General features: G+C 46.5%; 8 protein-coding genes across 8 annotated transcripts; 6 read left to right on the forward strand and 2 right to left on the reverse strand.

Moving 5' to 3' along the window:
* Positions 1-3,245: 3,245 nt before the first annotated feature.
* VE01_10445 (uncharacterized protein) lies at positions 3,246-5,463 on the reverse strand. The gene is made up of 6 exons (XM_018279843.2): positions 5,067-5,463; positions 4,686-5,003; positions 4,520-4,621; positions 4,324-4,442; positions 4,006-4,272; positions 3,246-3,956 (listed from the first exon to the last, which is right to left on the reverse strand). The coding sequence occupies exons 1-6, from the start codon at positions 5,143-5,145 to the stop codon at positions 3,285-3,287; spliced, it is 1,557 nt and encodes a 518-aa protein (XP_018125282.1). The 5' UTR covers positions 5,146-5,463; the 3' UTR covers positions 3,246-3,284.
* A 253-nt stretch (positions 5,464-5,716) lies between these two features.
* VE01_10446 (uncharacterized protein) lies at positions 5,717-6,942 on the forward strand. The gene is made up of 2 exons (XM_018279844.2): positions 5,717-6,533; positions 6,594-6,942. Exons 1-2 carry the CDS (start codon positions 5,970-5,972, stop codon positions 6,906-6,908), a joined length of 879 nt encoding a protein of 292 aa, XP_018125283.1. The 5' UTR covers positions 5,717-5,969; the 3' UTR covers positions 6,909-6,942.
* Positions 6,943-7,193: 251 nt separating this feature from the next.
* On the forward strand, positions 7,194-11,993 carry VE01_10447 (uncharacterized protein). The gene is made up of 4 exons (XM_018279845.2): positions 7,194-7,432; positions 7,486-7,640; positions 7,721-11,108; positions 11,165-11,993. Exons 1-3 carry the CDS (start codon positions 7,273-7,275, stop codon positions 9,788-9,790), a joined length of 2,385 nt encoding a protein of 794 aa, XP_018125280.2. The 5' UTR covers positions 7,194-7,272; the 3' UTR covers positions 9,791-11,108; positions 11,165-11,993.
* On the reverse strand, positions 10,109-11,444 carry VE01_10448 (uncharacterized protein; the record flags this gene model as incomplete). The annotated part of the gene is made up of 3 exons (XM_018279846.1): positions 10,109-10,192; positions 10,242-11,105; positions 11,163-11,444. The coding sequence occupies 3 exons, from the start codon at positions 11,442-11,444 to the stop codon at positions 10,109-10,111; spliced, it is 1,230 nt and encodes a 409-aa protein (XP_018125272.1).
* Positions 11,994-12,373: 380 nt separating the features above from the next.
* On the forward strand, positions 12,374-14,763 carry VE01_10449 (uncharacterized protein; the record flags this gene model as incomplete). Its single annotated transcript, XM_018279847.2, has 4 exons — positions 12,374-12,579; positions 12,631-12,740; positions 12,799-13,799; positions 13,852-14,763. The coding sequence occupies exons 1-4, from the start codon at positions 12,413-12,415 to the stop codon at positions 14,761-14,763; spliced, it is 2,190 nt and encodes a 729-aa protein (XP_018125273.1). The 5' UTR covers positions 12,374-12,412.
* Positions 14,764-14,932: 169 nt separating this feature from the next.
* On the forward strand, positions 14,933-16,787 carry VE01_10450 (uncharacterized protein). Its single transcript, XM_059464155.1, has 4 exons — positions 14,933-15,164; positions 15,225-15,759; positions 15,820-16,208; positions 16,264-16,787. Exons 2-4 carry the CDS (start codon positions 15,479-15,481, stop codon positions 16,449-16,451), a joined length of 858 nt encoding a protein of 285 aa, XP_059319233.1. The 5' UTR covers positions 14,933-15,164; positions 15,225-15,478; the 3' UTR covers positions 16,452-16,787.
* Positions 16,788-18,053: 1,266 nt separating this feature from the next.
* VE01_10451 (uncharacterized protein) lies at positions 18,054-20,558 on the forward strand. The gene is made up of 7 exons (XM_018279849.2): positions 18,054-18,772; positions 18,830-18,900; positions 18,955-19,084; positions 19,153-19,634; positions 19,777-20,080; positions 20,130-20,201; positions 20,268-20,558. The coding sequence occupies exons 1-7, from the start codon at positions 18,218-18,220 to the stop codon at positions 20,529-20,531; spliced, it is 1,878 nt and encodes a 625-aa protein (XP_018125257.2). The 5' UTR covers positions 18,054-18,217; the 3' UTR covers positions 20,532-20,558.
* A 222-nt stretch (positions 20,559-20,780) lies between these two features.
* On the forward strand, positions 20,781-23,036 carry VE01_10452 (uncharacterized protein; the record flags this gene model as incomplete). Its single annotated transcript, XM_018279850.2, has 2 exons — positions 20,781-21,335; positions 21,399-23,036. Exons 1-2 carry the CDS (start codon positions 21,042-21,044, stop codon positions 23,034-23,036), a joined length of 1,932 nt encoding a protein of 643 aa, XP_018125274.2. The 5' UTR covers positions 20,781-21,041.
* Between the last annotated feature and the right edge of the window lie 3,142 nt (positions 23,037-26,178).

Below are 26,178 nucleotides of genomic sequence, written 5' to 3' on the forward strand. Positions count from 1 at the left end.
GTTACTGAGGACAATGAGGTCGATGAGGAAATCTGAGTCGAAGAAGGAGGCGTGGCTATAGAGCTACAATCCCCCCATTGATTAGTTATAGTTATTATATACTACCCTTAAAGCCTTAGGGCTATTATAGTTTAATTATAACTATAAGCCTTAAGTATATAGTATAAGGAAGCCTTAGGTAAATAGAGAGTTAGCTAAGATAGAGGCGTTTTAGTATTTAAAGGAATAGAAACTAAGGGTTCACCCTTTATCTTTTTTATATCTTTTATAGTAGACCTATAGGATTATACTAACTTCTATCTAACTTATACTCCTATATACTACTTCTTATAATATAGTACCCTATGTCCTTATATATAGTTAGTAGTAGAAAATAGCATAGAGAGAGGCTATGAACTTATTAAGTTTCTAGGTAGAATTACCCTTATATACCTTAGGTTCCTTAACCCTACCTATTAGCCTATAGGCTAGCATTACCTCTTTAGATATAGTAGAGGTAGTCTTATAGTTATCCTCTATTTAGGGTCTTACCTATTCTTCTTTAATCTCTTAGTATTGCCTTTTCTAACAACTTTCTTCTTAGATCTAGGCTTACTTCTCTATAAAAGCCCTTACTTCCTTAGGGTAGGAGCTATAGTCTTTACTATATAACTATTAGAATAGCTATATAGCTTCTTCTATAGTATTAATCTAGGCCCTCTCTTCGTCTATCTTTTTCTAAAGGTTAGCTAGCTTTAAGGCTATATCCTAGGGCTTACCTGTTATAGAGTGGTTAACTTCTATAGTAGTAGGCCTTAAGTCTAGCTTAACAGCCTCTATACTTAGCGTTACTCCTCCTAAGGTCGCCTAGGTGATCCTTCTTTCCTAGCTAGCCATTCTGAACTAGTAGGCTAGATATAGGTTGAGCTAATAGAATTGTAAAGCGTAGCCCCTTAGGTCTTACGGGAGTCTAGAGAATCAGGTTAGAAGGCAGGAAGGTATGGTATTCTGTAAGCACTGTAGGTCTACGTACGTATATCGACTATCGGCTAAAGGCCTCCTTCTAAGGCCTCCAGCTCCTTATATCCTACGTTCCCTCATACCCTAGCTTACCGAGCCCTAGTGGCTCTACTGCCGAGCAGCCCCTGAGTTTAGGGTGGCCTCACGTAATAGGCCGCCTTACACAGGGTGAGTGGGTGAGTGAGGCGAAGCAACATTTCGTGTCAGTTTGGCGTCATTTTCGTATCAACTCTGAAGTTTGACCGTCTTAGCTTACATACCATATTAAGTTTGAAGGTAATTTCCCATTTGTGAGTCATGACTCTGTTGATGCCCGAAAGTGTGAGGTGCAACATCAAAACCACAAGAGGCTAAGATGATGGCAGAATGTACGGAGCGGTGACTACTTGAAGCTCACGAGATTTTTTTAGAGATTTGCAGAAGGAACCAAATCTCCAAACCAACGACCTTAAAACCACTCACGGACATGCCAACTCCTTTTACTCACTAATATTGATATCATTATGGCCTTTGTCCTCCATCGGTGAATCTTTACTCAATCTATCAGAAACCTTACGTTCCACCGCTTGCATCACAGCGCAACTAGGAGATTCATCACCATTAGCTCCCATGGAACGTCAGTCGCCCGTCCAGTTGATGTCTGGCTGGGAGACTAAGGGAATGCATATGTCATTCTCGATCCTGAGATTAGCCAGGCTTTCCAAACACAGTACTATGCTGCAGGACGGCTGCTCGCTTCACAAGACCAGGAGTTATTCCGCTCACTTTCAACCACGAAACACGGCACTTGGAGCTAAATATTATTATCTATAATCGTCCTTTTATCCCCGTCTTGAAATACCCGAAGATCTTCCACAACAATCGAAAACCAGGTATCACCTCGCTTGCAGTAGGCACCGCGCTTAACCAACAGTCGAGGATGGCTGGGTAGGTGTTCTAGAATAAAGAGCTCGTCCGCAATATCCCTCATCGTTTTGGAAGTCCACATAATGGTCGTTGCCGCCGCTGGCTCTCCAGTGAGTTCCCGAGCGGCTGTGCATCTTTTCGTTCGCATGAATTTGACCCAGCACCCGCTGTCACGGGTGAGTTCGTGAGAGAGCGCGAGGCTTGGCACCAGGCGAGCGCCATGCCATCCGAGTCAAGGCGATGTGCCCCCGTGTCACGGGTAACGAGGGAGCCCAACCGGAAGGCACCGAACACGGGGTAAGAAGCTCAGGCTGTGTAAGGCGGCCCTCACGTGATGGCACGTGAGGTGCCACGTCGAAGGCAGCCCTACGGTGGAGCTGTCATTCGGGTATAGCCCGGTTATTAGGGCTCACGGGATAGGGGGATATCAGGGGCTGGAGCCTCAGTTGAGGACTCCAGTCAATAGTCGCTGTATTCAGGTAGACCTATTGTTACGCTAGATAACCTCATCTTCCTGCCTTCTGATCTGGTTCCCTGAACTCCAGCGTGACCCTGGGCCTACGCCTTTACAGGCTGGCTGAGCGCTAGGTAGTATATAGTCAGAGCCTGCACCCTCGTATTGAGGGGGCAAAGATTAGCTTGAATAATACAGGTGATTACTACAGACTCATATTCAAAATCCCGGCCACCTAGCGCACTCTTGCCTGACTACCTTCTCGTGACCGACGCGCAGCCGCAGCACCGATAACCCCCCGAAGCGAGGCCTACAAGGGGCCAAGCCATCATCGGTCCAGAGTCGTGGTTCTCTGTCCAGTCGAACCTAACACGGAACGCTTTCAAGCCTATGGAAACTAGACGGAGCGAACTGCAGCTTCTAAGTCGTCAGATTCTGAAACGAGATCTTCCCGCCCGCGCACTAATTAATTTTGCGTTTATAACGTATCCGGTGGCGAGGAAGGGGCCGAGCATCAATTGATGGAGCTGACCATCGAATACAAACCTCCTCACAAATTGACCTTGCGGCATATTTATGAAGGACTTGCCGAGATGAACCTGGATGAAGTTGTGGTGGAAGGAGGTGAGAATGAAAGTGTGGCAATTCGCTGTCGTCTTTGGGTGGGTAGGTGAGATGACAGAAACAAGCTAGCTGTAGGGATGGACAACGATACGAAACGCCGTCTACGCCCAAGCTAGGGTGGCTGGCTGTTAACGTCGACGAAGGCCCGTGGGTGGTGGTTGATGATACGACAAAAGGGCTCTATGTTGCGCATGTTGGGCGACGAAAAGGCCGTGGTTGGTTAGGCTAGGACATTATTCAAATTCGTTTTAGGGCTAGCCATACACACTTCCTAAGCTCAAACTCTAAGCTATAATCTTCTCTATTCAACATGGCGAGCAGCGTTATCAATAGACTTATCATCCTCTATCGAAACTTGAAGAACTCTAGATGGTGCCTCCTTTGCGAGTGATCCTCGAAGATCACCCATGCTCGCGTCCCAGTGAAGCAAAACCTTCTCTCCTGTGAAAAGCAAATCGATTTGTTCAAGCGACAAGTTCCTGGTCTCAGGATAGAAAAACCAGATGATTGGGATGAAAAGCAAATTTAGTGCGGCAAAGTAGATGTAGGTCCGCCACTGAATTCTGTCGATAGAAACAGGGGTGATCATAACGACGAGGAAGGTGAAGATCCAGTTTGATGCGGTAGCCAGGGCCGCTGATTTGGTGCGGATAGCAAGCGGTGCGTACTCTGCAGGGAGTAACCATGGGATAGCGAGTAAACCAACGGCAAAGAAGAAATTGAAGAGGAAGAGCATCACGATAGCAACAATCCCGCTAGGCTTGCTGCCATTAGCAACTGTTCCGGACAGTACAGCCATGCAGACGCATTGGCCGCAAGCGGCGAACAGCATGAGTTTACGACGACCGAGACGGTCAAGGCACCAAATGGGGATGAGCGAGGAGAAGAAGTATGCAATTCCATTAAAGCCAGCGAGCAGCATGGCGGTAGAATGTGGAATACCCACGGAAACTTCGAAGATCACAGGAGCATACTATACATTATCAGTACCCTGGCTTGAAGGCAAATGCAAGAATACTTACATATGTAATCAAGTTAATACCCGAAAGCTGCTGCATGAACTGACCTCCAATACCGAGGAGGGTTCGGTGACGGAATCTCTGCGGGCCACTCTTGAAAATGGCTAGGAAGCTGGTACCTCCCGCAGCTGCCCTTTCCTCCTCAAGTGCGTACTGGATACCGTGGAGTTCGGCAACGACGACATGGCTATCTTGATTGATTTCAGATGCATTCTTCTGTAACCTCCACAGGACTATGCTAGCTTCGTCGGACCGGTCGTGGGCGACGAGCTAGAAGACACGTTATTAACCAAGATCAAAACTAGAACGTTGGAAGCTTACCCAACGTGGTGACTCGGGGAGGAAGTACATCATCGCCATGGTAATCAGAGCGAAGATGATTTGGAATGCAATTGGGAAGCGGAATTGAGCTTCGTTGTCAACGTAACTCATGCCGTAGTCTATGAAGTTTGTTAGCACATGCTGCAAATGATACGCACCGGTTCTCGGCAGAATAGGGAAGCATTTCTTCACCTACCGACCCAGTATGAAAGCATAACACCGAAGATGGTAATGGCCAACTCAATGGACAGACCTTTGCCTCGCAGTGTTGGTTTCATGAGCTCAGAATGCCACACGGCTACAATGTATCAATCAGTCATTTGTTCACATCCCGACTCAATCATCCGGGTGTTGTAACTTACGAATAGTGGCAGTATTCATGCCGTTGCCTAAGCCAGCCACAATTCGTCCAGCAATCAGATGCGAGATCTCAGTCGCAGCAGTCTGTACAGCAGCGCCGATGATGAGAATTGCGCATCCCAGGATGATGGTCCAGCGCCGCCCAAGGCGCTCACCGAAAGCAAAGGCGATGATGGCACCGATGAAGCATCCAATCTCGTAGATGGCAACGACTAACCCCTGCAAAGAGGAGCTTCCACCGCCGCCATGAGTCGTGTCGATGGCAGGGAACTGTGCGATGAATGCAGAGCCGGTCAACAAACCACTCATTACACCCTGATCTAAGGAGGTATTTAGATGCGTTCATAGAGCGAATAACGCACTGGGACGTGAGGGATTCTTACCATAACCAAAGAGCAGGAATCCCGTGCCTGCCGCGAGGGTGATGGCCCAATCAAGGGCGGAACCGGTAAGCTTCGACATGTTGTCTTCGAGGTTCGTGTCGTAATTCAAGTCAACTTCTCAAAAGTAACATGCCAGGGACAGAGGTGCAATGCAGCGTAAACTTTAAGATGCGGATTGTGATGGATGTTCTAGGACCTTCTCCGGTGTTTGATACCCCATATATTTTCTTTTTTAAGAAGAGAACGTAAGATCTCTTTATAATAATTCGCCACCTGAGCCATGACGCTACTAGCTAGCATCTGGGGTCCCCAGGAAAGGTACGAAACTACTACCTGGGTTGCGGGCAAAGTTGGGGATGGTGGCTTCTTACCGCGCTTTCGGGTTGAGGGATTAGGTTTCGACTGGGGTCGTGACGGGTATCGAGATTGGCGCCAATCGGTGATGGTTCCCAGAGGCTCTCCCGATGTGGCCATCTTATGCGCAATTGCCTGTCCGTATTAAGAAATTTCGAGCGCCGCGCTAAATCTTCCTTCTTCTAGTCACTAGTCGCTGGTCCATCGGTGCGGGGTTTATCATGGAGTGTGTCTTAAATGTGGGTCTGATACATGGATGTCAGGAACGTGTCGCGGCGGAGACCTCACGGCCATTACTTACGACGTATCTTCTCTAGGCCTACGGTAATAGTAATAATCGGCGACTGGTAAGCCCCCATGCCAATGGAGCCTCAGCCATGACAATTTCTCCCATACTCGCACATGCTATGTAAACTTGCATGCCATACGTCGCAGCTCGCTCACCTTTAAATTGCATAGCTGCTGCCATTAAATTGCCGTTTAACAGGTCCGCCCTGATACCTTCATTAAACTCGTATCTGGTTCCGAATAAGCTAATTCACTATCAACATGACTCAATCACTTGTCCCAGATACCACCTTGCCAACCGAAATCCCAGAGTCTCGCCAATCAGCAGCTAATGCTCCCGTATCAAGCCTGTTCTCACTCAGCAAGAGAACAGTGATTGTCACGGGCGCTGGTCGAGGTCTAGGCATCGTGCTCGCTGAAGCAATTCTCGAATCTGGTGGCGACGTTATATGCCTCGATATTCTGCCAGCTCCAAGCAAAGACGAGTGGACTCGAATTGAGCAGACCCAGAAAACTTCCGGTACATATTGCAGCTACCATCAGTGCGATATCACCGACGAAGATGCTGTGACAGCAACTTTGACGGAGGCCGCAAAAGCTGCTTCGAAGAGGGGAAACCCAATACGCGGGCTCATTTCGTGTGCCGGCATTCAGCAAATGCTGGATGCGATTGATTACCCTTTGGATGGTTTTAGACGGATCCTCGAGGTCAATGTCACTGGAAGCTTCTTGATCGCAAAGCATACTGCACGAATCCTATGGGATGAGGGTAACTCTGGCAGCATTGTCTTCATTGCTTCTATGTCTGGACAAATAGCCAACAGAGTATGTGAAAAAATCTTCCTCGATCGGCTCATACTCACAATTGCTAACTCACTCAATCAGGGCATCCATTGCTCGGCTTATAACACATCCAAAGCTGCAGTGCAACAAATGAGCAGGTCGCTTGCTGTAGAATGGGGACAGTATGGCATCAGAGTGAACACACTGTCCCCGGGATATATCCGTACATCCATGACCGATCAGCTGCTTGCAGAGAAGCCAGAAATTGAGAAGCTCTGGATGGCTGGTGCACTTCTCGGACGACTTGGTGCTCCAGAGGATTTCAAGGCTCCTGCAATTTACTTGCTTACAGATGGTTCGTCTTTCATGACAGGAGCTGATTTGCGTGTGGACGGAGGACATTGCGCATCAGCATAATTACTTTTACTTACAACCTAATTGAGTTAGAGGCATAATGAATGATATGTTGTGAAGTTGAATTGAAGTACATGTAAAAATATAATGTTTGTCAATCCGTCTGTCCATCAAGTCGCCGAAATATTCATCAGCTATTTCTGAGCTGCGGACTCTTCGTCGTATAATCTTGTCTTCAAGACATGGAACTGAAATATCCGATGTTGATATTCTGATCTGTCTGATATATCAGGCATAGAACTAAAATTGTACCCCGCAATGTTTAGTTCTTGCACGGACCTCCCTGACCCCAAACGATGCACAATCTACTTTCCTCCAGCTGTTAACTATACAACAGCTTGGTTGTTAGTCATGAGCATAATACAACATGCCAGGTAATGGAGCTCCCGAAGAGTTGGATGTCCAGAAGGATAAGGTGCAGCCCGATCCTCACATACCGCCACTTAGGGCAAGAGATCATAACCATACTACAAAACGGACCCGAGGTCGAAATGGTTGTCTCAATTGTAGACAACGGCGAAAGAAATGTTAGTGTTCCACCTGTTAAGGTTGCATCTTGCTGATAGTCTTGGTGATCCAGGTGACGAGAGGAAACCGGTCTGTTCAAAATGCTCCTCGCGTGGCGAGAGCTGCGAATGGGACACTGGTATCAAATTTCGAAATCGTGGCATTGACGCTAGCCCTCCATCCATGAGACGATTTGGGGGAAATAGGCGGCCGCCTAATGAAGGCCAAGTAAGTCGTGCTGTGCTTATCCAACACACAGATACAAGGGGCGAAAATCATGCATTGCTGACTGGGTAGCTTCAATGCAGACCGACGACATTCGATTTGAGACTAGAATATTAAGGACTACTTGCTCGAACAACCCGCTTAACAACGAGAGGTGTGCAAGTAGTGAAGAACCACACGTCAGCATGTCTTTGGCTCCAAAGCAGCAACGGCTAAGGATACGGCATGAACCGCGGGGCGAGGTGAATCTATCAGCTCCCGACAACAGCCAAGACATTCACGGTCCGACTATGGGATCGGATGGCTGGGCTACTGATTTGAATGAAGTGAACGATGATAGCGTCATCTCAACAAGAAACCGAACAGACCAATCTTCGCCGCACTCCATTCTCGCCCTTAATCACACAAGATCCGTCGGTTCAATTAATCGATCGCCGCCAGAACTTAGTCGCGATGGGGTTTACAAGCAGCATACCGCTCCCACTGGTGGCACTGCGGCTCCGTTACTAGACCAAGCTCTTTCGAGGCCTAGCCCACACACATCTACAATAGACGCTTTCGTAAGCACTACGGAAGAACTTGAACCAGCTGGTATATTCAATGCCAACGGTGACCCATATCTACTAGACATTGACCTCGTCGAATTAGAGGCATTAGATTATCTTATTGCAAACCCGACCGATGCGGAACTATTCTCAACAAATATGAACCAGATCGAAAGTTTACCATGGCCTCCCGACGGAAATTGTGAAGTCTTGCCAACGGACCACATATCAGCGGATTCGCCTCATATTTATTCTACCTACTATCCGAATACTATATACGAAGAACTGCACACTGTACTCCACAATTATATGGTACAGACCGCACGGACTACTATGATGACACGGCAAGGTACACCCAACGCCACTTCTGAGGCCGCCTCCAGAGCACGGAATGATCCAGTAACCACTCAATATGTTAGCCAAGCTTCCCTTATGGATGCGGGTGCGCTCAAGAGACTGCCTGAAGGTACGAAACTGACTGATCGAAGAGAGCTTGAGCTTTGGCAGAATTACCTTGACGAAGTTGCTGTCTGGCTTGATATGTTCGATGTGGAAAGACACTTCCAACTTAGGATACCGATGATGGCTAAATCTTCCGAACATCTTCGTTACTCCATTCTTGCTCTTTCCGCACGGCAGGCAGAAAGAAAGGATCCGGGAAAACCAGCCACCGAGAGTTTGACTCTATATCAGAAAGCGATCGAACTGATTGTTCAAGAACTACATTCTCTTGACACTGCTGTCATTGCATCGTGCGTGTTGCTCTGTGTTCTCGAGATGATGAGTTCCTCCCCGAAGGCCTGGGACAGACATCTTAACGGATGTTCGATGTTGCTCCAAGCAGCTGGTATTGATGGTACCGTTGGCGGAGTCCGTCAAGCATTGTTTTGGTGCTTTGCAAGAATGGATGTCTGGGGCGGGTTTCTCTCAGATACGCTGACCAAAATTCCGACGAGTCGCTGGTTTATCCCTGGCCAGTCAATGTCGACGGCTGTAATCCGCTTTAAGACTGGCCCAGGCGGTTTCGACAATTATGCTAACTATGCTGTATTTCTCTGTGCCAGCGTTGTCAACGTACTCTCCAATCGAGGCTCATCATCTGCAGGACAAAGGGATCATACTTCTAATTCCAGGGGATCGTTATCTGCTCCGTGGAAAGCTTTGTATGACCTATTAGAAGACTGGTACAACAGTAGACCCGAGGAAATGCGGCCTCTTATGTCAAGTACAGCCACTCTAGACGATCACTATCATCCTTTTCCAATTGTACTTTATGGGACCTCGCCTGCAGTCAATGGTAATCAGCTCTACCATGCATCATCTGTTCTCATGCTTCAAGAAAAGCCAAAGGAAATTCGTTTAACCAGAGGCCACAAATCTGTACAATGGCATGCTCGTCAGATCTGCGGTATTGCTACCTCAAATCATAGCCATGGAGCATGGATCAACGCATTGCAGCCACTATTTATTGCTGGGAAGATTATGTCTCATCCCATCGAGCACCGAGTAATCCTTGACGTTCTGGCTCGTATCGAGAAAGAGACAGGATGGGCAACTTCATGGCGTGCCGAGGACCTGAAGGAATATTGGGGGGATGTGGAAGAATGATAGTCCCTCGCAAACGCACTTTTCAACTACCCTTGCCCACCAAGAGGCTATGTGACATGACATCGCATCTGGAAACATAGCCATGGCTTGGCCCCCCATTATTTCCAGCCACCCGATGTCGATCTTTCTTGTTTGCAATGCCCCATCTGTTTCGACGATTTATGCTCTCCCCGGGACCTCCGCTAGGAGTTATTTGGACTCTGCACATTCCGGAACAGCTCGGCAAAAAAATTATATTATTATTAATAATCACATTTACGGCTACACAGCGTCGATTCAATATGCCAGGAGATTCCGTCCCCAGAGATTGATACCACCTTATCCTTCACGATCGCGCTTTTGATGGAAGGAGTCCGTTTCCGGGTTGTAATCAAACTCCTTGTAGTCGGCACCATAGGGTTTCTAGTCTCGTGTCAGCTGCTTCAACTTTACTGACTTATGTTGCACCTACGGGCTCAAGCAGATACACTGTACCCAGTGGAATATCAACGTTCGCAGAAACATAGCTTTGCATCCCTCTACAGTAGGCTAGTAGAACGCGAATGACAGCCGATCCTCCGATAAATAGGACGTGTCCTGTCACACGCTCCAGCTCGAGGATGATAGATCGAAGCCGTTTTGTCACATCACTATACCCCTCGCATCGAGTACCAGGATATCCTGTTGAAGTATGGTTCAGCTGTGTGTCAGAGGCCCGTTGCTTGACCTCAGCATCTGAAAGTCCACTAAGTATCCCGGCGCTCAAGTCGTCAAGCATACGCATATGCTCGATTCGATATCGTGCACTGTCAAAGAATTTTGCGGTCTGAATACTCCGCTGCGTCATGGAGGTCCACAGGTGAAACCTTTTTGGCGATTTATCTGCGGATAGGCGCAAGGAATCGCCAGCTTCTTCTAGTCTCTTTTGTTGCCGGTTCCATGTGTCCCGTTCCTGGTCAATAAACCGGGATAATGCAGCGGCATATTTGACGCCATGTGGACTGAGACCAGGATCGTGGCTGACTTTGCCAGAAAGATTGTCGTTTGATTCGCCGTGCCGTGTGAGCCAGACTTGACGACCAGCAAGATTGAAGTGTTGGAGATAGCCAACAACCTGTGTCGCCAGAAAACTTTTGATATTGTGTGTGATGAACTTCCTCCCAACGTCAATCATTTGGCAGTAGGAGACGCCTAGGCGTTCTTCAATATTCCCTACGGGGGTGTATTTCTTTTGGTACATTGCGACACGTCTCCGAAAATCTTCTAAGGCTTTGACAGGATCTTGATCTCTGTAATCTGGGTTCGACATCTTGAGTAGCATGTTCGATTGCAGAAGCTAGTAGGTTAAATCAGCTTTGCATTATAGACTGAAATTGATCGCTAATATACGTACAGCTTCATCAAAACACTGGCTTTCCAAGAATAATACCTGCAAATTTGACCGTCCCCTCTCTTGTACCCTCGCAATGATCTTTCTCCTTCGCTCAATTGTGCTGTTGGTCGCATCGAAAATTGCAACAGAACCCCCTTCGTTCAACAGATAATCAAGCGACTCGTCTAAAGTTTCCATAGCAATTTGTTCCCGAAGTTTGCGAGCCTGAAGGTTGTCAGGGTTAAAGAACCCCGCTGAGTGGGTGCCATGGTCTAACGAGGCTTGGTACGCCTCTGTGGACATCAAGCACGGGGCAGCCGATAAATCAAGTTGCCTACCTCCGACTTTTCGGCGCCGATTGCCAACATTAAATATCTTTGTTTCGTGCTGTAGCCAATTCAGGTATCTACAAACCTTATTGGTCACGTAGCTTTTGCCCCGCGCAGGCAACCCAACCATAACAATTACCAACTTTGCATCCACGGATCTTTCTATTTCGGTCGGAGACAGGAGGTTCGCATTGTTCTGAATACTTGAGGTAGGTGGGCATGAGGCGGATGGATTTTCAGTTGATCTTTTACGTTTGAGGTTCCCAGTTGTGATTAATCCACGAACCAGCGGTACGTCTTTTCGTCCATGGTTAGAGTCTCCGCAGATTTCAACACATCCTCGAGGCACGTGAGAATGAACGTTGGTTTCTGGGCCGCGAGATGAAATATTTAGCCCCGAGGACATGGCATTGTCGGGCATTTGGTAAGGGTTTATTCCAGAATCCGACAGGGCTGACATTGTTTGCGGTTCAATATCTGTCGAAGGGAGAAGATAGATGCGTAGGTTTAGCAAGTTGGCAAGGTTCAAATTAAAAGAATTCTTGAATTGATATATGTTAACAGTGTCGTTTGAAAATCTTTTGCATACCCGAAGTACGACCTCTGGAGACCTCATCACAAAGTCTAATCTGCTAAAATCGAGATTCTGGGCTTCGCCGTTTTCTCCTGCGCTTGACAATTCCCGAATCGGAGTTCCTAGCCGCTTCAGCTAGCGCCTATTTGCCTAGAACACCAATGGGAACGCCTAACCTTTCAAAATGGACCAATCTATTTCAACACCATTATCGGATTACCCTAAAAGGAAATTCTAAGCGCCGGATTCATACAGAGAACGTCACGTGACATGAGTAGAAACAACTGGTATATATGTATTGCAATGTGCACTGAACTTTATATCTGTCAGACACTTTTCAAGCTCATATATACCTGCCTACGTTTAAAATGACTCCTTCACTCGAGGTCTTAGATATTGACCCGAAACCGACCCTGAACCCGTACAGTGTTAATTCGATCAAGAATGAAGATGGTGACAAAAATGATTTGGTATTAAAGGTATTTAGATGTCTTATCGCCGATCTTTGCGAGCAATTCAAAGGTGGACATCCTGGGTACGACCCCTATTGTTGTGTTGTGATCTTATTTTCACTAATGTAATGTAGAGGTGCCATGGGCATGGCAGCAATTGGAGTCGCCCTTTGGAAATACGTGATGCGATTCTCACCTCGCAATCCCTCATACTTCAACAGAGATCGTTTTGTCCTATCTAATGGTACGCCTCCCGTCTGAATAGTAGTTTTAGTATTTGAATTTCTGACATTCTTCTTTAGGACATACATGCCTCTTTCAGTATACTTTTATGCACCTAGTCGGATATGACAATATGACTTTAGATCAATTAAAGTCATATCACTCGAAAAGAGTTGATTCTCTTTGCCCTGGTCATCCCGAGATCGAGCACGAAGGTATTGAGGTTACGACTGGTCCCCTTGGTCAAGGTGTCGCAAATGCAGTTGGTCTGGCTATGGCAAGCAAGCACCTTGCAGCTATCTATAATCAACCAGGCTTTCCTGTCGTTGACAACATGACTTGGTGCATGATAGGGGACGCTTGCCTCCAGGAAGGTGTTGCTTTAGAAGCAATTTCTCTTGCCGGCCACTGGAAGCTGAATAACCTTGCTATTATTTACGACAACAATCAGATCACCTGTGACGGCTCCGTTGATCTAGCAAACACTGAGGATGTGAATGGAAAGATGCGAGCGTCTGGCTGGAATGTGATAGATGTCTTTGATGGCGTGTTCGACGTCAATGGCATACTTGAGGCACTCATTACGTCCCGCGCAAGTGATAAACCAACATTCGTCAATGTCCGCACTATTATTGGTGTCGGAAGTGCGGTAGCTAACAACGCAAAAGCTCATGGTGCAGCTTTTGGATCCGAGGCAGTTGCGAATATGAAAAAGAGCTTTGGCATGGATCCCGAGGCACACTTTGTAATTCCAGACACTGTCTATGAATATTTCCACGAAGTTCGCTCCAGAGGAGCGAGATATGAAGCAAACTGGAATTCTTTGGTCGCCTCATACGCTAAGAGCCACCCTCAGTTGGCACGAGAGTTTAACCTGCGAGTTCGTGGCAAAATGCTGGACGACTGGTCCAAATATATTCCATCAAAAGAGAGCTTTCCAACCGGACCCACCCCTTCCAGGAAGTCTGCTGGTATCGTGTGCAATCCTCTAGCACAAAACTTGAAGAACTTCATGGTTGGGACTGCAGACTTGTCTCCGTCAGTAAATATGATCTGGAAAGATAAAGTAGATTTTCAAAATGTAAGTTTATATCCTTCTATGCTCAGTCATGAAAGTCTCTAACAGTTCCTAGCCCGAGCTCAAGACTGCTTGTGGAATTAATGGCGATTACAGTGGTCGCTATATCCACTGGGGAATCCGTGAGCACGCGATGGCGTCTATTTCGAATGGCCTTGCTGCCTTCAACAGGGGTACTATACTTCCTATTACCTCAACATTCTTCATCTTCTACATTTACGCCGCCGCAGGAATTCGCATGGGTGCCTTGCAAGGATTGCACCAGATTCATATTGCAACACATGATAGTATTGGCACGGGAGAGGATGGTCCAACGCATCAGCCTATTGCTCTTCCCTCCTTATACCGGTCCATGCCTAACCTTCTATATATTCGCCCCTGTGATACTGAAGAGGTAGCAGGCGCCTTCATAGCTGCTCTCAACGCCACCTCTACACCATCAATAATCTCACTCTCTCGTCAGAATCTCCCTCAGTACCCAGCACACACCTCTAGAGACGGCGTCCAACTTGGTGCTTATGTCTTTTCCGAGCAGACCGGTGCAGAGGTTACCCTCATTGGTGTCGGCGCCGAGATGGTTTTCGCGGTTGAAACGCGCGATATTCTCGCAAAAGAATATGGTATCAAAGCTCGCATTGTCAGCTTCCCATGTCAACGCTTGTTCGATCAACAATCACGCGAATATCAGCAGGAAGTATTGCAATATCGTGCCGATCGACCAATCGTGGTGATTGAGGCCTTTGCAATAAACGGCTGGGAGAGGTACGCCGACGCAGGCGTTAGCATGAGCAGCTTCGGCAAGAGTTTGCCTGGTGGCACTGCGTACGAACATTTTGGATTTGATGGGAAGGTGATTGCACCGAAGGTCAAGGCCCTGGTAGAGAAGGTACGCAAAGAAGGCGTTCGTTGTTTGAGGGGCAATTTCCGGGACTTGAATGGGATTATGGGTTATGGATTTGAGCATTAGTATTTGTGTTTGATTATTGCTAGATGCAAGTGACCTGCGTCTTAGGTTTTGTATAACGTTACCCAGTTATCAACGAGAATTTTACCAGTGCTGCGGAAGAAAGTGATGCCGGCTTGGGTTCACTTGTGTCTTTTCGAACATCGTGCTTCGCCTACCCGTGCTTCGACTTCCACGTTGTCGATCGCGCCATTACATCTTTGTTAACCATTCCATCTTTCTCATAATCGACCCACTGTACGGCCCCCAGCCATCTCGCTAATTACCTACAATCCACCCGTTATAGGGCCCAGCAAGTCTTGTCTGCTTCACTACTTTGAGTCTGATCCCCTGCCTCCTCTGATAAGTAAACCCTTACGCAAGAGAACCTCTGTGTCTACTATCGTGTAGTAGTCAGCGTTACAGTAAGTGCCTATTCTCGAAATAACACCATGTGTTAATGCTGACCATTTTACTTCCTATAGCAAAGCGAGTAGCAGCCGGCCCGAACCATTGTTGTGAGCGGAAATGAGGCTTTCCCGCAGGCTCTTATCAGGGAGCCGCCAAAGCCCCAAAGCGCCAGTTCTATTTATCTCTATCTGTGTTGCATCGTGGGGTTTTTCTGCTCCACCATGAACAGTTATGACGGATCTCTTCTAAACTCTCTTCTAGAGAGTAAAGACTTCCTTAAAGCATATAATGAGCTAGTTCTGGCATCTGGGCTGGAATCGCCACGAATATGTACACCATCGGTGGTGTTTGTGCTCTCCCATTTATCGGCCCTGCTATCGATACTTGGGGACGCGGAGTCGGCATGCTCATCGGTTCAGCGAGTGTCGTGTTAGGAACAGTGATTATGAGGACGGCTATTAACCGCTCTAGTGTGGGTCAATTTGAGGGTGGTCGTTTCCTTGTTGGGTGGGGCGTTCCCATTGCTTGTGCTGCTGGGCCCATGTATGTCGTCGACGTCTCCCATCCGGCATATCGTGGTATTGTCGGTGCCTTTTATAACACCTGGTGGTAGGTTTTCCATTATCATTTCGTGATCAGAGTGGTACAGAGGCTCATATAATTCCACAGGTTCACTGGGTCAATCTTAGCCAGCGGTGTCACCCGTGCTACGCATTCCCTGCCAGGCCACCAATCATGGATGACTACTCTCTGGTTCCAAATTGCTTTCCCAGGACTGGTATGCTTGGGGGCTTTATTCCTCCCCGAGTCTCCAAGATGGCTCCATGTCAACGGCAAATCTGAACAAGCACGGGCTATGCTCACTCGATTCCACGGAGAGGGCAACCCCGATAGCGTGTGGGTAACTTTTCAAATGCAGGAGTATGAGGAGTATCTTGAATTAGACGGCTCCGACAAACGCTGGTGGGATTACCGTGCGCTATTCAAGAACAAAAATACCTGGAACCGCCTATTCTGTAACTGTGCTATCCAAGCCATGGGCCAAGAAGCTGGCAACTGTGAGTCTGTCTAGAACCTCCGCAATATATACATACTGACGATAACTCATAACAGCCGTCCTCTCCTATTTCCAAGCCGCTGCGTTCGAAACAGCCGGTATCACAGACGAATTCACGCAACACAACCTTACTCTCGGTAACGCGTGTGCCAACAATTCTTCTTTGCGCTCATCGGCGCCACGCTTGTCGACAAAATCGGCCGCCGGCCATTGCTCATGTTCTCTAACCTCGCTTGCTGCGTAACCTGGGCCTCTATGTGCATAGCCGCCTTGATCTTCGCCTCGTCAGGACAGACCAATGTCGCCGCCGGGACTGCCACCCTCGCCTTCCAGTTCATCTTCGGAGCCGCGTACTCCATCGGTTTCACGCCACTACAAGCTCTTTATCCAGTCGAAGTGCTGTCCTTCGAGATGCGCGCTAAGGGTATGGCGTTCGGCTCGCTCGTTATGAATGTCGTGTCGATTTATAACAACTACGTCTGGCTCGTTGTCCTCAAGCGAATTGCATGGAAGTCTTTCATCATTTTCTGCATCTGGTGCTTTTGCCAGGCGGTTATCACCTATTTCTTTATTCCGGAGACGAAGAACCGAACTTTAGAGGAACTCGATATCATCTTTGACTCGGATAGCCCCGTTAAGACGTCCCTGGAAAAGCGCACAGTTGGTGTTACTGCTCGTGGAGACGTTGTGGAGTACGGCGATGAGTAGATTATCCCTGCCAAGGTTTCTCTGTGTATCACTGGTCCCTAAGGGGGTGTTTATTACTCTATGCGATAACCTCCAAGATTCGGAATCCCGAGGTACATTGCTTGCTCGTTAACTTAGAGTCTATGTAATATCACACATACATATCTACTGAATTTTAAATATACTATAACTTTAAACATCTCAAGTATAAAAATTTAGTTTTGATACTGGCTTTCAAGTCGCACTAATTGCTTCAACAATTATTTTTGCCTCTGCTTAGCATCTGATGATACCACAAAATAAAATGCTTATTCTGGGTGGTAGCGCTTGTCATTAGCTAAGCCTAGTACAGGTAAGCCTAGTACAGCCTCGTAGGAATGTCTGTTGCTACTGCTCAATAAATCTTGTCCTTACATGGGAGAGAATGCCACCCGCATTTTGTGACTATTGGACGGACTTCATGTATTTGCCTTATGTATCACGTACAACAAAGTGTGAGTCTACGCAGTGTCACAAGGCCGAATCTAGTAAACTAATCCCCAGAGAACTCAAGATTAATCATCGTCGACGTCACACCCGCCAACCCAATGAGTTGGAAAACATTGGCCTGCAGCTCATCATGCATGTTAGATTTTCATCGAGATATTCCACCATATGCAGGAAGCCGTGCATTGTCACCCCCCCCCCTTCCCCCGCCCCCACCACTAAAATAATACATACTTTCACTTGTTGTCGCTTGTTTTCGATATCTTGGTCGAAATTGATGGTAAGGAGAGTGCCACGTTATTACATATTAACTTTAATCCTTCAATTGCACTGCCTCCTTGGTTGCATTAAACTGCATTTGCAGAGCCTCGTTAAGTGTCGGGTCAAGAGACCTTCTCGTAGTCAACTTGTTAATCTGCAGGCTTGAGGCGGGGCTGGCTTTTGTCCCATATCGTCGTTGAAATCAAGTCATGATGGATTGCAATAATGGTAGACCAATTAGCAGAATATGATAGTCGGCGTGTTGGGTACTCCTCCCGGTTTTCTTTGCCTTATTTGTATCGGGTCGTTAGGTTGGGCCGTTCTGCTAGCCTTTCGGGCCACCCCGGTATCTTACACTCAAGGCGACCAAGTACTGTGTGTACTTTGCTCACCGGAACACTTTGGCATGTTATATAATTCCTTCATTATTAAGAGCAGATGTGCTGCCTATTCCCAAAATGTGAATTAATTCCCAAGAACCTCAATGTATCGGATGACTTAGAACCGGCTTGTGGACAATGGTTTTATATAGGATAGGTACTGGTAACCCTACTGGGTAACTGACAGCGAGAACAAATGTCAACCGAATTCGAAACACGCAGGGAATTTTCTCATCAGTCTTTGCGACGTTATTGGCCCAAGCGGTTCACAAAACGCCAACCGTTTAATCCCAACAGCGAAAATCAAACATACCTCGAATATCTTCAAATCGAACAGTATCTCGGCGAAGGGGTTTCGGACGAGGAGGATGAGGAGGAGGAGGGGAATGAAGTTGAAGCTGAAGAGGAAGATGGCGCATCGTGTGAGGATGATGGGTCTTCAAATGCGCCGGAGGATGACGTCAACGAGCAGTCTAAAGCCGCCGATGCTAGCAATCAGATAAGCGATGTCAGACGCTTTATGAGAGGGATGGAAAGGGATGAGGATTTCCTGGATGATTACGATATGGTTGATGAGGTGGCGAAATTTTGTGAAGGAGGATCTGATGGGCCCTTTCGAGCACGTGAAAAACATGTGGCAATTCTGGACGAAAGAAACATTGCCGGTACTATCATCGACAAGGGAGGATACTGCAGGACAAACTTAGAGCCTTTGACCTTGGAACAGTTATTCGACAAGTTGAGCAGAAAGGTAATTCAAATCTCATGCTAGTATAAGAACTCATGATAACTGATTCAAACTGCACAGCGCCTTCGAGTTGAGTCTGACTCGACTAACGCATTCGATGATGAGGAAATTGACGCGGAGAGGAGAATAGTGTAAGTCCTAGGGCTGATGTGTTCTATCTTATATAATGTGGCTAATCTGTCTAGTTTCATCTCTGATTTGGACTCATTCACAATTCAGGCCATTATAAAAACGGCATCACGCACCCAAGCCCCGGCTTTAAGGGATCTTTTTCACAAGTACCTGACGCGTAAAGCATCTATAGGTGTTACTATAGTAAGTACTTTCAGATCAAACGTCCATTCCAGATATCACTATGACTTATACTAATTTTCACGTGGTAGTCAAACGGGTTCCCCGTCTTTACTCTCGAGTTACATATGCCATACTATGTATTAGGAAAAAGCAAAACGGCAAGCAGAGATGCTCGAAGGAAATCTGATGGCAGTCCCTTAAGACAGTCACGGAAATTAGACTTCCTGTCCAGGTCTCTAGATGCATCGAAAGGTTCAAACCCAACAGATCAGCACTACTGGCTACATGAGGCCCAGATTTCAATTGTTGTAACGGGGGTTAACAATTGGGTGTGGACTGCCTATGGATTTGTCGATACTTATTTTGGGTCCAAGGGGACAGTGGAAGACTACGATAAATTGAAGGGACGACACTGGGAACGAGAAGACCCTCTTGCGGCTGGGCGGCTGAACGGTGGTGAGCCCATATGGACGCCTAGAGAATACTTCTTGAGAGTGGCTCAAAGCCGCATACGAGAGGTTCTGAAGGAATGGAACCGGATAGTCCGCACGGTTACGGAAGAGGTAGAAGGGTACGTATTGTGTGTAGACGCTGTCTTGGTGTGGATTTTCACTGTGGATTAGTGGCGACCATGGGCTCTGTTCTCCATTTTCTAATTTCATGCTTTACTGTGATTTCGGGTGCTGAAGGCTAATTGACTTACTCACAAACAGGTCCAGAGATCTGGTATACAGCTCGTCTAAGATTACAGCTCAAAAGTTAGAGTTTCTAGAACGGCGGAACAGTCAAATGGCAGCTCTTTCAACGCAACTGATCGGTGGTCTTTCTGAGACCATTCAAGCATGGGAAGGATTCCGGACAACAGAGGCCAACTATTTTCTTTTTGATGAGGTTTCAACTGCCGAACCATCCCTCGAAGCCTCATTGAACGCTATTGATAAAGAGTTTTCGAAATTAATGCCGGGTCTACGGAAGTTAGAGCAATTGAAGAAAGAACTGTGCGACCGTAGGGAGGGTGTAAGTCATCTCCAAAACTCTGCATATAGAGGGCTAATAAACGTAACAGCTCAATGCTTATCTGAGTCTCGATGGACGCGCCGCTGCCAGGCAGCTCCAGGACCTCACTGTTCTCGCCATAGCAAGTTCCCCTGGAAAGTATCGTATTTGGGCAGCATGTCTAACCATATGTTTTTCCAATTCATAGGTATTCTCTCCTCTACTTATTACCTCGGCCCTGTTCAGCGCCACGGGAGTGCTACCTTCCCCGGGCCTGGGGAAGTTCATATATGTGTTGGTTGTCGTCACGGGCACAATGGTGGCGATGCTCCTAGTCTTATACCACTGGCGATACTGCTTACAGCGAGGGGTTGACTATATGCAAAGCGCAGTTAGTTCTTTCAATGAACTACTGAATGGAAACAGGATTTCCAGCGACGCTGAGTCGTGGGACATTGAGAAGGGGCCATAGAAGGCGAAAGTAGGGTAAGCTTTCGACAAAGTTGCTTTTGGCTATTTACTACTTGCGAATTGAATGCCCTGGAAATTATCTATATTGGTCATTTTTCTCTGTTCTGCGCACACATAATGCACTCTCTAAAAAGCCTCGAGGGTTTTGGCATTGATACAGGCAACGTTGGCTGTGCTTTCGGGCTTTGGCAGCTCACCCAACCACATGAACAGTTCGCTCATCTGCGGAAACTAGGATTATTCGGTGCTCAAACCGCCTCATATCCAACGCAGAATTATTGCTCGGTGTACGAAGCACTATATAAATCGGTTATGTGGTTCGCCTTGCATTCATGCCCAACGACCCAACCAGCGTCATCGACAATAATGTGCCAACGCACCGTAAACCATCGCATGACCGAACCGAGCGACCTAAGCAGCCTCTATATTCTCACGAGTAGAAAACAAACTCCAGCTCAAACACGGCCTTCTTTACCTCAGCCCTTTCAATGTAAACCCAAGCCTCACCTAGATGGTTCTAATGGCAACCTCTTCACTCCCTGGCCTTCAAACCTTTGTAGCGCAAATCGGGCTCGATCCACTCCCGACTTTTGCAACAGCAGATGCTTTGAATAATCCTATTGATATCTACCATTCATATCTCGCAGAGCGCTTGCAGACGCTTGTCGAGTGCGACCCAGATGTCGTCTACCATTCTATTCAACTTTCAAAGACAATTGAAGATGGAGACTTAGATATCGTTTTGCCGAAGCTAAAACTAGCTGGCGTAAAGCCCAAAGAGCTCGCAGGCGAGCTTCTCAAAAAAGTTGGTAAATTCCTTTATTTTAATTGAGGTGGCGGTCCAAAATCTAACGTAACTCTTTGATAGTTTCTACCTCATCCCCTCTTTGCTGCCCCTTTCAAAGATGGCGTCCACATTCGAGTCCTTTTCTCCACCAAAAATACTCCGCGACTCCTTCTCCCCTATGTCAACGACCGGAAGGCCACTTATGGCAACTTTCCAGCTCTTGGACTACAAGACCAAGCCGAATCTAAAAGTAAAAAGGTCATCGTCGAGTTCGCACGGCCGAATATTGCAAGGGAGTTCACCATAGACCACTTGAGAAGCTCGATCCTTGGTGCTTATGTATCCAACATACATGAAGCAATGGGCTATTCTGTGGTTAGGGTTAACTACTTAGGAGATTGGGGAAAGAATCTCGGTCTGCTCGGAGTGGGCTGGCAGAAGCATGGCTCGGAAGAGATTGTCAATGAGCAGACAGATCTGTTTAGATATATACACGACTTGTATGCTAAGATGGAAGAGGAGCTTCAGCCAGAGCAGGATGCGAGAAAGAAGGCTCGACAAGATGGCCAGGATACATCGGTTCTTGAAAGCCAGGGCCTATTCGCAGAACGGGACGCGACCTTTAAGCAAATGGAAGACGGCGAGCCAGCAGCGATGGCCTTGTGCGAGAAGCTCCGAGCTATCACTATCGAGTATTACATCGAGACCTATGCAAAACTCAATATCAAGTTTGATGAATATTCTGGCGAATCCCGAGTTAGTCTTGATTCAGAAGCAATTGCCCAGGTCGAGTCGATGTTGAAAAAGAATGATGTTTGGGAAGAGAAGGATGGGGCATGGGTTATTGACTTCGACAAGCACGGTGCGAAGCTAGGTACTGCAGCCATTCGAGATAGAAACGGCTCCACGACGTACCTGCTCAGAGACATTGCGACAGTCTTCGACCGACTCAAAACCCACGAGTTCGACAAGATGGTATACGTTGTTTGCGAACAAGACGTGCATTTTCGACAAGTTTTCAAAGCCGTTGAGATCATGGGTCGTGGAGATGTCGCGAACAAGCTGCAACATGTCACCTTTACCAGAGCTAATAGTCCTGTAGCTCAACCTGGAAGTACCCAACTGCTAGGTGACATCCTCGATCAATGCGAAAATCATATGCGTGATGCAATGACTGCGAACCCGGATGAGTATCAGATTGAAGATCACGATGCAGTTGCAAAAGCGATGGCAATAAATTCCCTAGTTCTCCATCAGCTCTCTCTGAAGAAGGGCGACAGCAACGATCTTGACTTCAATCTCCTTACCTCTCCAACAGGCGAGACAGGCACAAATCTACAACTGTGCTATGCAAAGCTCTGCTCTGAAATTGCCAGCGTTGGGCCGTACCCAGGTCCAGATGAAATTCCCGATCTCGACTACACCTCACTCTCGCAACCCCCTTATTCTGATGTACTCCGACTGATAGCCAGGTATCCAGTCGCGACCCAATTCGCTTTCGAAAAATTGGACCCGGGCATAATTATTCTTTATATGTTCCTAGTTATCGATGAGCTAAGTGCTTGTCTTGCTATTGATGAGTTTGAGAGAGTTGAGGGTGAGGGGGAAAGCTCCTCTGCTGGGTTGAAGCATCTAGCTCGAGTGGTTATGTATGAAAACATTCGACAGGTGTTGGAAAATGGTTTGAAGCTGCTTGGGATTACTCCTATTAGTCCATGAGTAATGTGCTGGCTGTACTGTTCAATTCAGACTTGATGTTAATTCAGGAATTACCAACCTATGTATGTGGATTTCAATAGACTCTGCAATCGATTTTGGCTGAATCATATGGTATAAGCAGAATTACAACCGTCGAGTCCCGTTTGTCATATCCGAACACCTAATGTCAAGCGTTGCCCCATTTTTCAATGCATTCCACCTCCCCGTACACACCAGGAATACCCCTCCTACCCGGGAAGGACTTTAGGCCGCCCAGCCCGAATTCCCACCCCTGTTTGGCCAGTCACACTACCAACAGACCAACACCAGCGGCCGCTTACAGGCCAGGCCCCTTCCAACCCGCGCGGTACCTCACAGCCAAAACAGTCCACCGCAAACAAAAACAGCTCTCACCACAACGCAAACCCGCCAAAATACCACGACCAGATGCGCCAGCCCTCATCCGAACCACCTTCCCCAAATGCCGCCTCCGACCCGCCCCCCCCTCGCCTCAATAAGCAACCCAGCACCGTACCTCAACACCCTCCAACACAATTCCATACACGCTGCATGTCCTGTGCTGCCGAGAAGAACACGATAATATCTCCAACGCTCTCTGCACCAGGCGCGAAAGCTTTTCGCTCCCTCCTTCTCAATCCTCCCACCAACCTCCGACGTCCTCACTTTGTGGTATCCCTGCATTCAAAGTTTAATTATCCGACTTTTCGACTGCAATTGGTAGTTGACGCGAAGCAGTGGGGTTTCGGTTTGGCAGGAGCAGAAGCTTTCGCATTTGGTGCAGAGAGCGTCGGCGATATTATCGTGTTCTCTTCTCGACAGCACAGGACGTACAGCGTGTATGGCCGCAACCCGGGCAGCTCTCGATCGAGAGCGTCATCCCAGATGAATTACACTGGCACTGGGGTATTTTTAGCCGTCATGCACTCCTCAATTGATGTTGGCAGCCTACACATATCCACAGCCAAACTACAACCCTCTTCGGCTTGGGTTTGGGTTTGGGTTTCGGCGGCTATTCATTCACCGCCATCAGCATCCAATTGGTCTATAGGGAAGAATTGATTACCATTTATCTTTCTCAAAAGGCCCAGAGGCTTGATTTTCACTAACCAATGACACCTATCTCTCTTTGATGCTCGGCGGGCTGTTGTTGTCACGTACACAGAACGATAGAGCATTGGACACCTGTCTCTCGATGATGCTCGAGGGAACTGGTTTCACAAGCCCCTACAGGAGTAATCGTGGTCGGAACCGACCACCAAATATTGTAAGTACCTTTACATAGTAAATTGTATGAAAAGGTACATATATAAATTACTATAAATTACTACTATAACGTATTTCACGGGCGAGCTGGTTACTTGGGCGAGCTGGTCACCAAAACACCAAAATTTGACTATTACTACTACTACTACACCACTACCCTATATAATAACCCTTATTCGATCGTAATCAATTCCTAGCGCTTCTCGCACGTACAGGCGTTATGCCCTTTAGTGCCACATACTCTATAGTGCTGCTGTCGGCCTGTAGAACCCACCTACTAAATGGTCTCACTTGCTACCTCCATACAGACTTGAGCATCTACCTTAGCACTCTAAAGTATATCCTCTCCCTCTTGTACGGAGAGGCTTCCCCCTTACATTATATACCTCTTACGCTTCCTTTCCCTCCTCTTCTTCTATTCATTTGCAGCTTATAGAGCCTTAACTTCTACCTTTAGTAGAATAGCAGAATGCATCATAACCTAAGCTCCCTTTATAAGCTAGCTTAGTACATTATTAATTAAGCTAGGTAAGCTATTCTAATGTTATATAACATAGTTCTTAATATACTTACGTAAACTATCTATACGTTACCTTACCCATTAATTAGATATAAACTAGCAGGATAATGCTATTAATTACAACAATAGACAACATAAGGGTAGACGCTTAATATAAATGAAAGTAATAACAGCCCATTATAACGCTATTATAGTCACCTTACTAAGTATAGTATAAGATAATAGATTAACCTACCTACACCCTAAAACCCTAAGGCTATAGGCCTTACCTATAGAAACCTATAAAGACAGACCCTTAGGGTAAGTAGAGGCAAATCCTCTAAGAAACGGACTATCTACATATAAGAGAAAAAACCATAGGAGGAGCAGAGTCGTCTCTCTCTCCTAACGCTAGACAATGTTACATAGCTTCACACTAGTCTAAATTTACAAGATTAGCGCAAACGCTTTCTATTATAAGATAATATAAAGTAACTCTAAGTTCTTTATAATAAGTATCTATGAGATTAACTAGATTATCTAGGAGAGGGAAGCAGCTAAGGATAAGGAAACGCTCTACCTTATTTAGGACAAGCTTCTATATATGCACTATAACTATTCTAATGTCTTTTTAAAGTTAGAATCTAATTGTTACAGCTAGGGCTTTTAGCAGCACTATTGCTAACACCCTAAGTATAGTAGCTATAAACATGTTAGTAAGTTAACTACCCTTAAGGCAGGGTTAACATTAGGTAACAGAGTTTTCTTAGGCACTTGCTTCTATAGGTACTAGAGAATTCCTAGGCACCTAAGAATTGCTAGGTACTAGATAGAGTAGGCACCTAACTCTTTCTAGGTACCTAACTATTATAAGGTACTAGACACAGTAGGTACTAGACTATTCATAGGCACCTCCTTATAAGAACCCTACATAATAGAATAGTAGGAATAGTAAGAATAGCAAAGGAGTTTGCTATTCTAACTATTCCCTTTAGTATAACGCTACTATATAAGTAGATAGTTAGTTCTTAGATAGGAGCTTTATGCTTAACTTAATATAGTATTTGTTATATACTATAACATGTTTTATAAAAGCCTTTATGTCTAATCCTCTACCTCCTCTATTAAGTAAACTAATGTAACGAAACCTTTATAAGTCTTATAGTTTAAGACCTAGCGTTACACCTAGTACCTACTAAATCATTCGTTGTGTTTTTATATCTAAAAACAACCTATTAGTATGTAACTACACTATTAGAGGGGCTACTTATAACGCTAGGTCTTAAACTATAAGACTTATAGAGGTTTCGTTACATTAGTTTACTTAATAGAGGAGGTAGGGGATTAGACACAAAGGCTTTCGTAAAACACGTTATAGTA

Source organism: Pseudogymnoascus verrucosus (assembly GCF_001662655.1).
Source record: "Pseudogymnoascus verrucosus strain UAMH 10579 unplaced genomic scaffold scaffold_82, whole genome shotgun sequence".
NCBI lineage: Eukaryota > Fungi > Ascomycota > Leotiomycetes > Thelebolales > Thelebolaceae > Pseudogymnoascus > Pseudogymnoascus verrucosus.

Excerpts from the sequence above, each read along its gene's own strand:
- VE01_10445 (XM_018279843.2), bottom strand. The coding sequence starts at position 5,145 with ATGTCGAAGCTTACCGGTTCCGCCCTTGATTGGGCCATCACCCTCGCG. Across the intron at positions 4,622-4,685 it reads CATGAATACTGCCACTATTC|CCGTGTGGCATTCTGAGCTC; the intron begins GTAAGTTACAAC and ends GATACATTGTAG. Across the intron at positions 3,957-4,005 it reads GTATTAACTTGATTACATAT|TATGCTCCTGTGATCTTCGA; the intron begins GTAAGTATTCTT and ends GATAATGTATAG.
- VE01_10446 (XM_018279844.2), top strand. The coding sequence starts at position 5,970 with ATGACTCAATCACTTGTCCCAGATACCACCTTGCCAACCGAAATCCCA. Across the intron at positions 6,534-6,593 it reads CTGGACAAATAGCCAACAGA|GGCATCCATTGCTCGGCTTA; the intron begins GTATGTGAAAAA and ends TCACTCAATCAG.
- VE01_10447 (XM_018279845.2), top strand. The coding sequence starts at position 7,273 with ATGCCAGGTAATGGAGCTCCCGAAGAGTTGGATGTCCAGAAGGATAAG. Across the intron at positions 7,433-7,485 it reads TAGACAACGGCGAAAGAAAT|GTGACGAGAGGAAACCGGTC; the intron begins GTTAGTGTTCCA and ends TTGGTGATCCAG. Across the intron at positions 7,641-7,720 it reads GGCCGCCTAATGAAGGCCAA|ACCGACGACATTCGATTTGA; the intron begins GTAAGTCGTGCT and ends GCTTCAATGCAG.
- VE01_10450 (XM_059464155.1), top strand. The coding sequence starts at position 15,479 with ATGTACACCATCGGTGGTGTTTGTGCTCTCCCATTTATCGGCCCTGCT. Across the intron at positions 15,760-15,819 it reads GCCTTTTATAACACCTGGTG|GTTCACTGGGTCAATCTTAG; the intron begins GTAGGTTTTCCA and ends ATAATTCCACAG. Across the intron at positions 16,209-16,263 it reads GGGCCAAGAAGCTGGCAACT|CCGTCCTCTCCTATTTCCAA; the intron begins GTGAGTCTGTCT and ends AACTCATAACAG.
- VE01_10451 (XM_018279849.2), top strand. The coding sequence starts at position 18,218 with ATGTCAACCGAATTCGAAACACGCAGGGAATTTTCTCATCAGTCTTTG. Across the intron at positions 18,901-18,954 it reads GACGCGGAGAGGAGAATAGT|TTTCATCTCTGATTTGGACT; the intron begins GTAAGTCCTAGG and ends TAATCTGTCTAG. Across the intron at positions 20,081-20,129 it reads TGTGCGACCGTAGGGAGGGT|CTCAATGCTTATCTGAGTCT; the intron begins GTAAGTCATCTC and ends TAAACGTAACAG.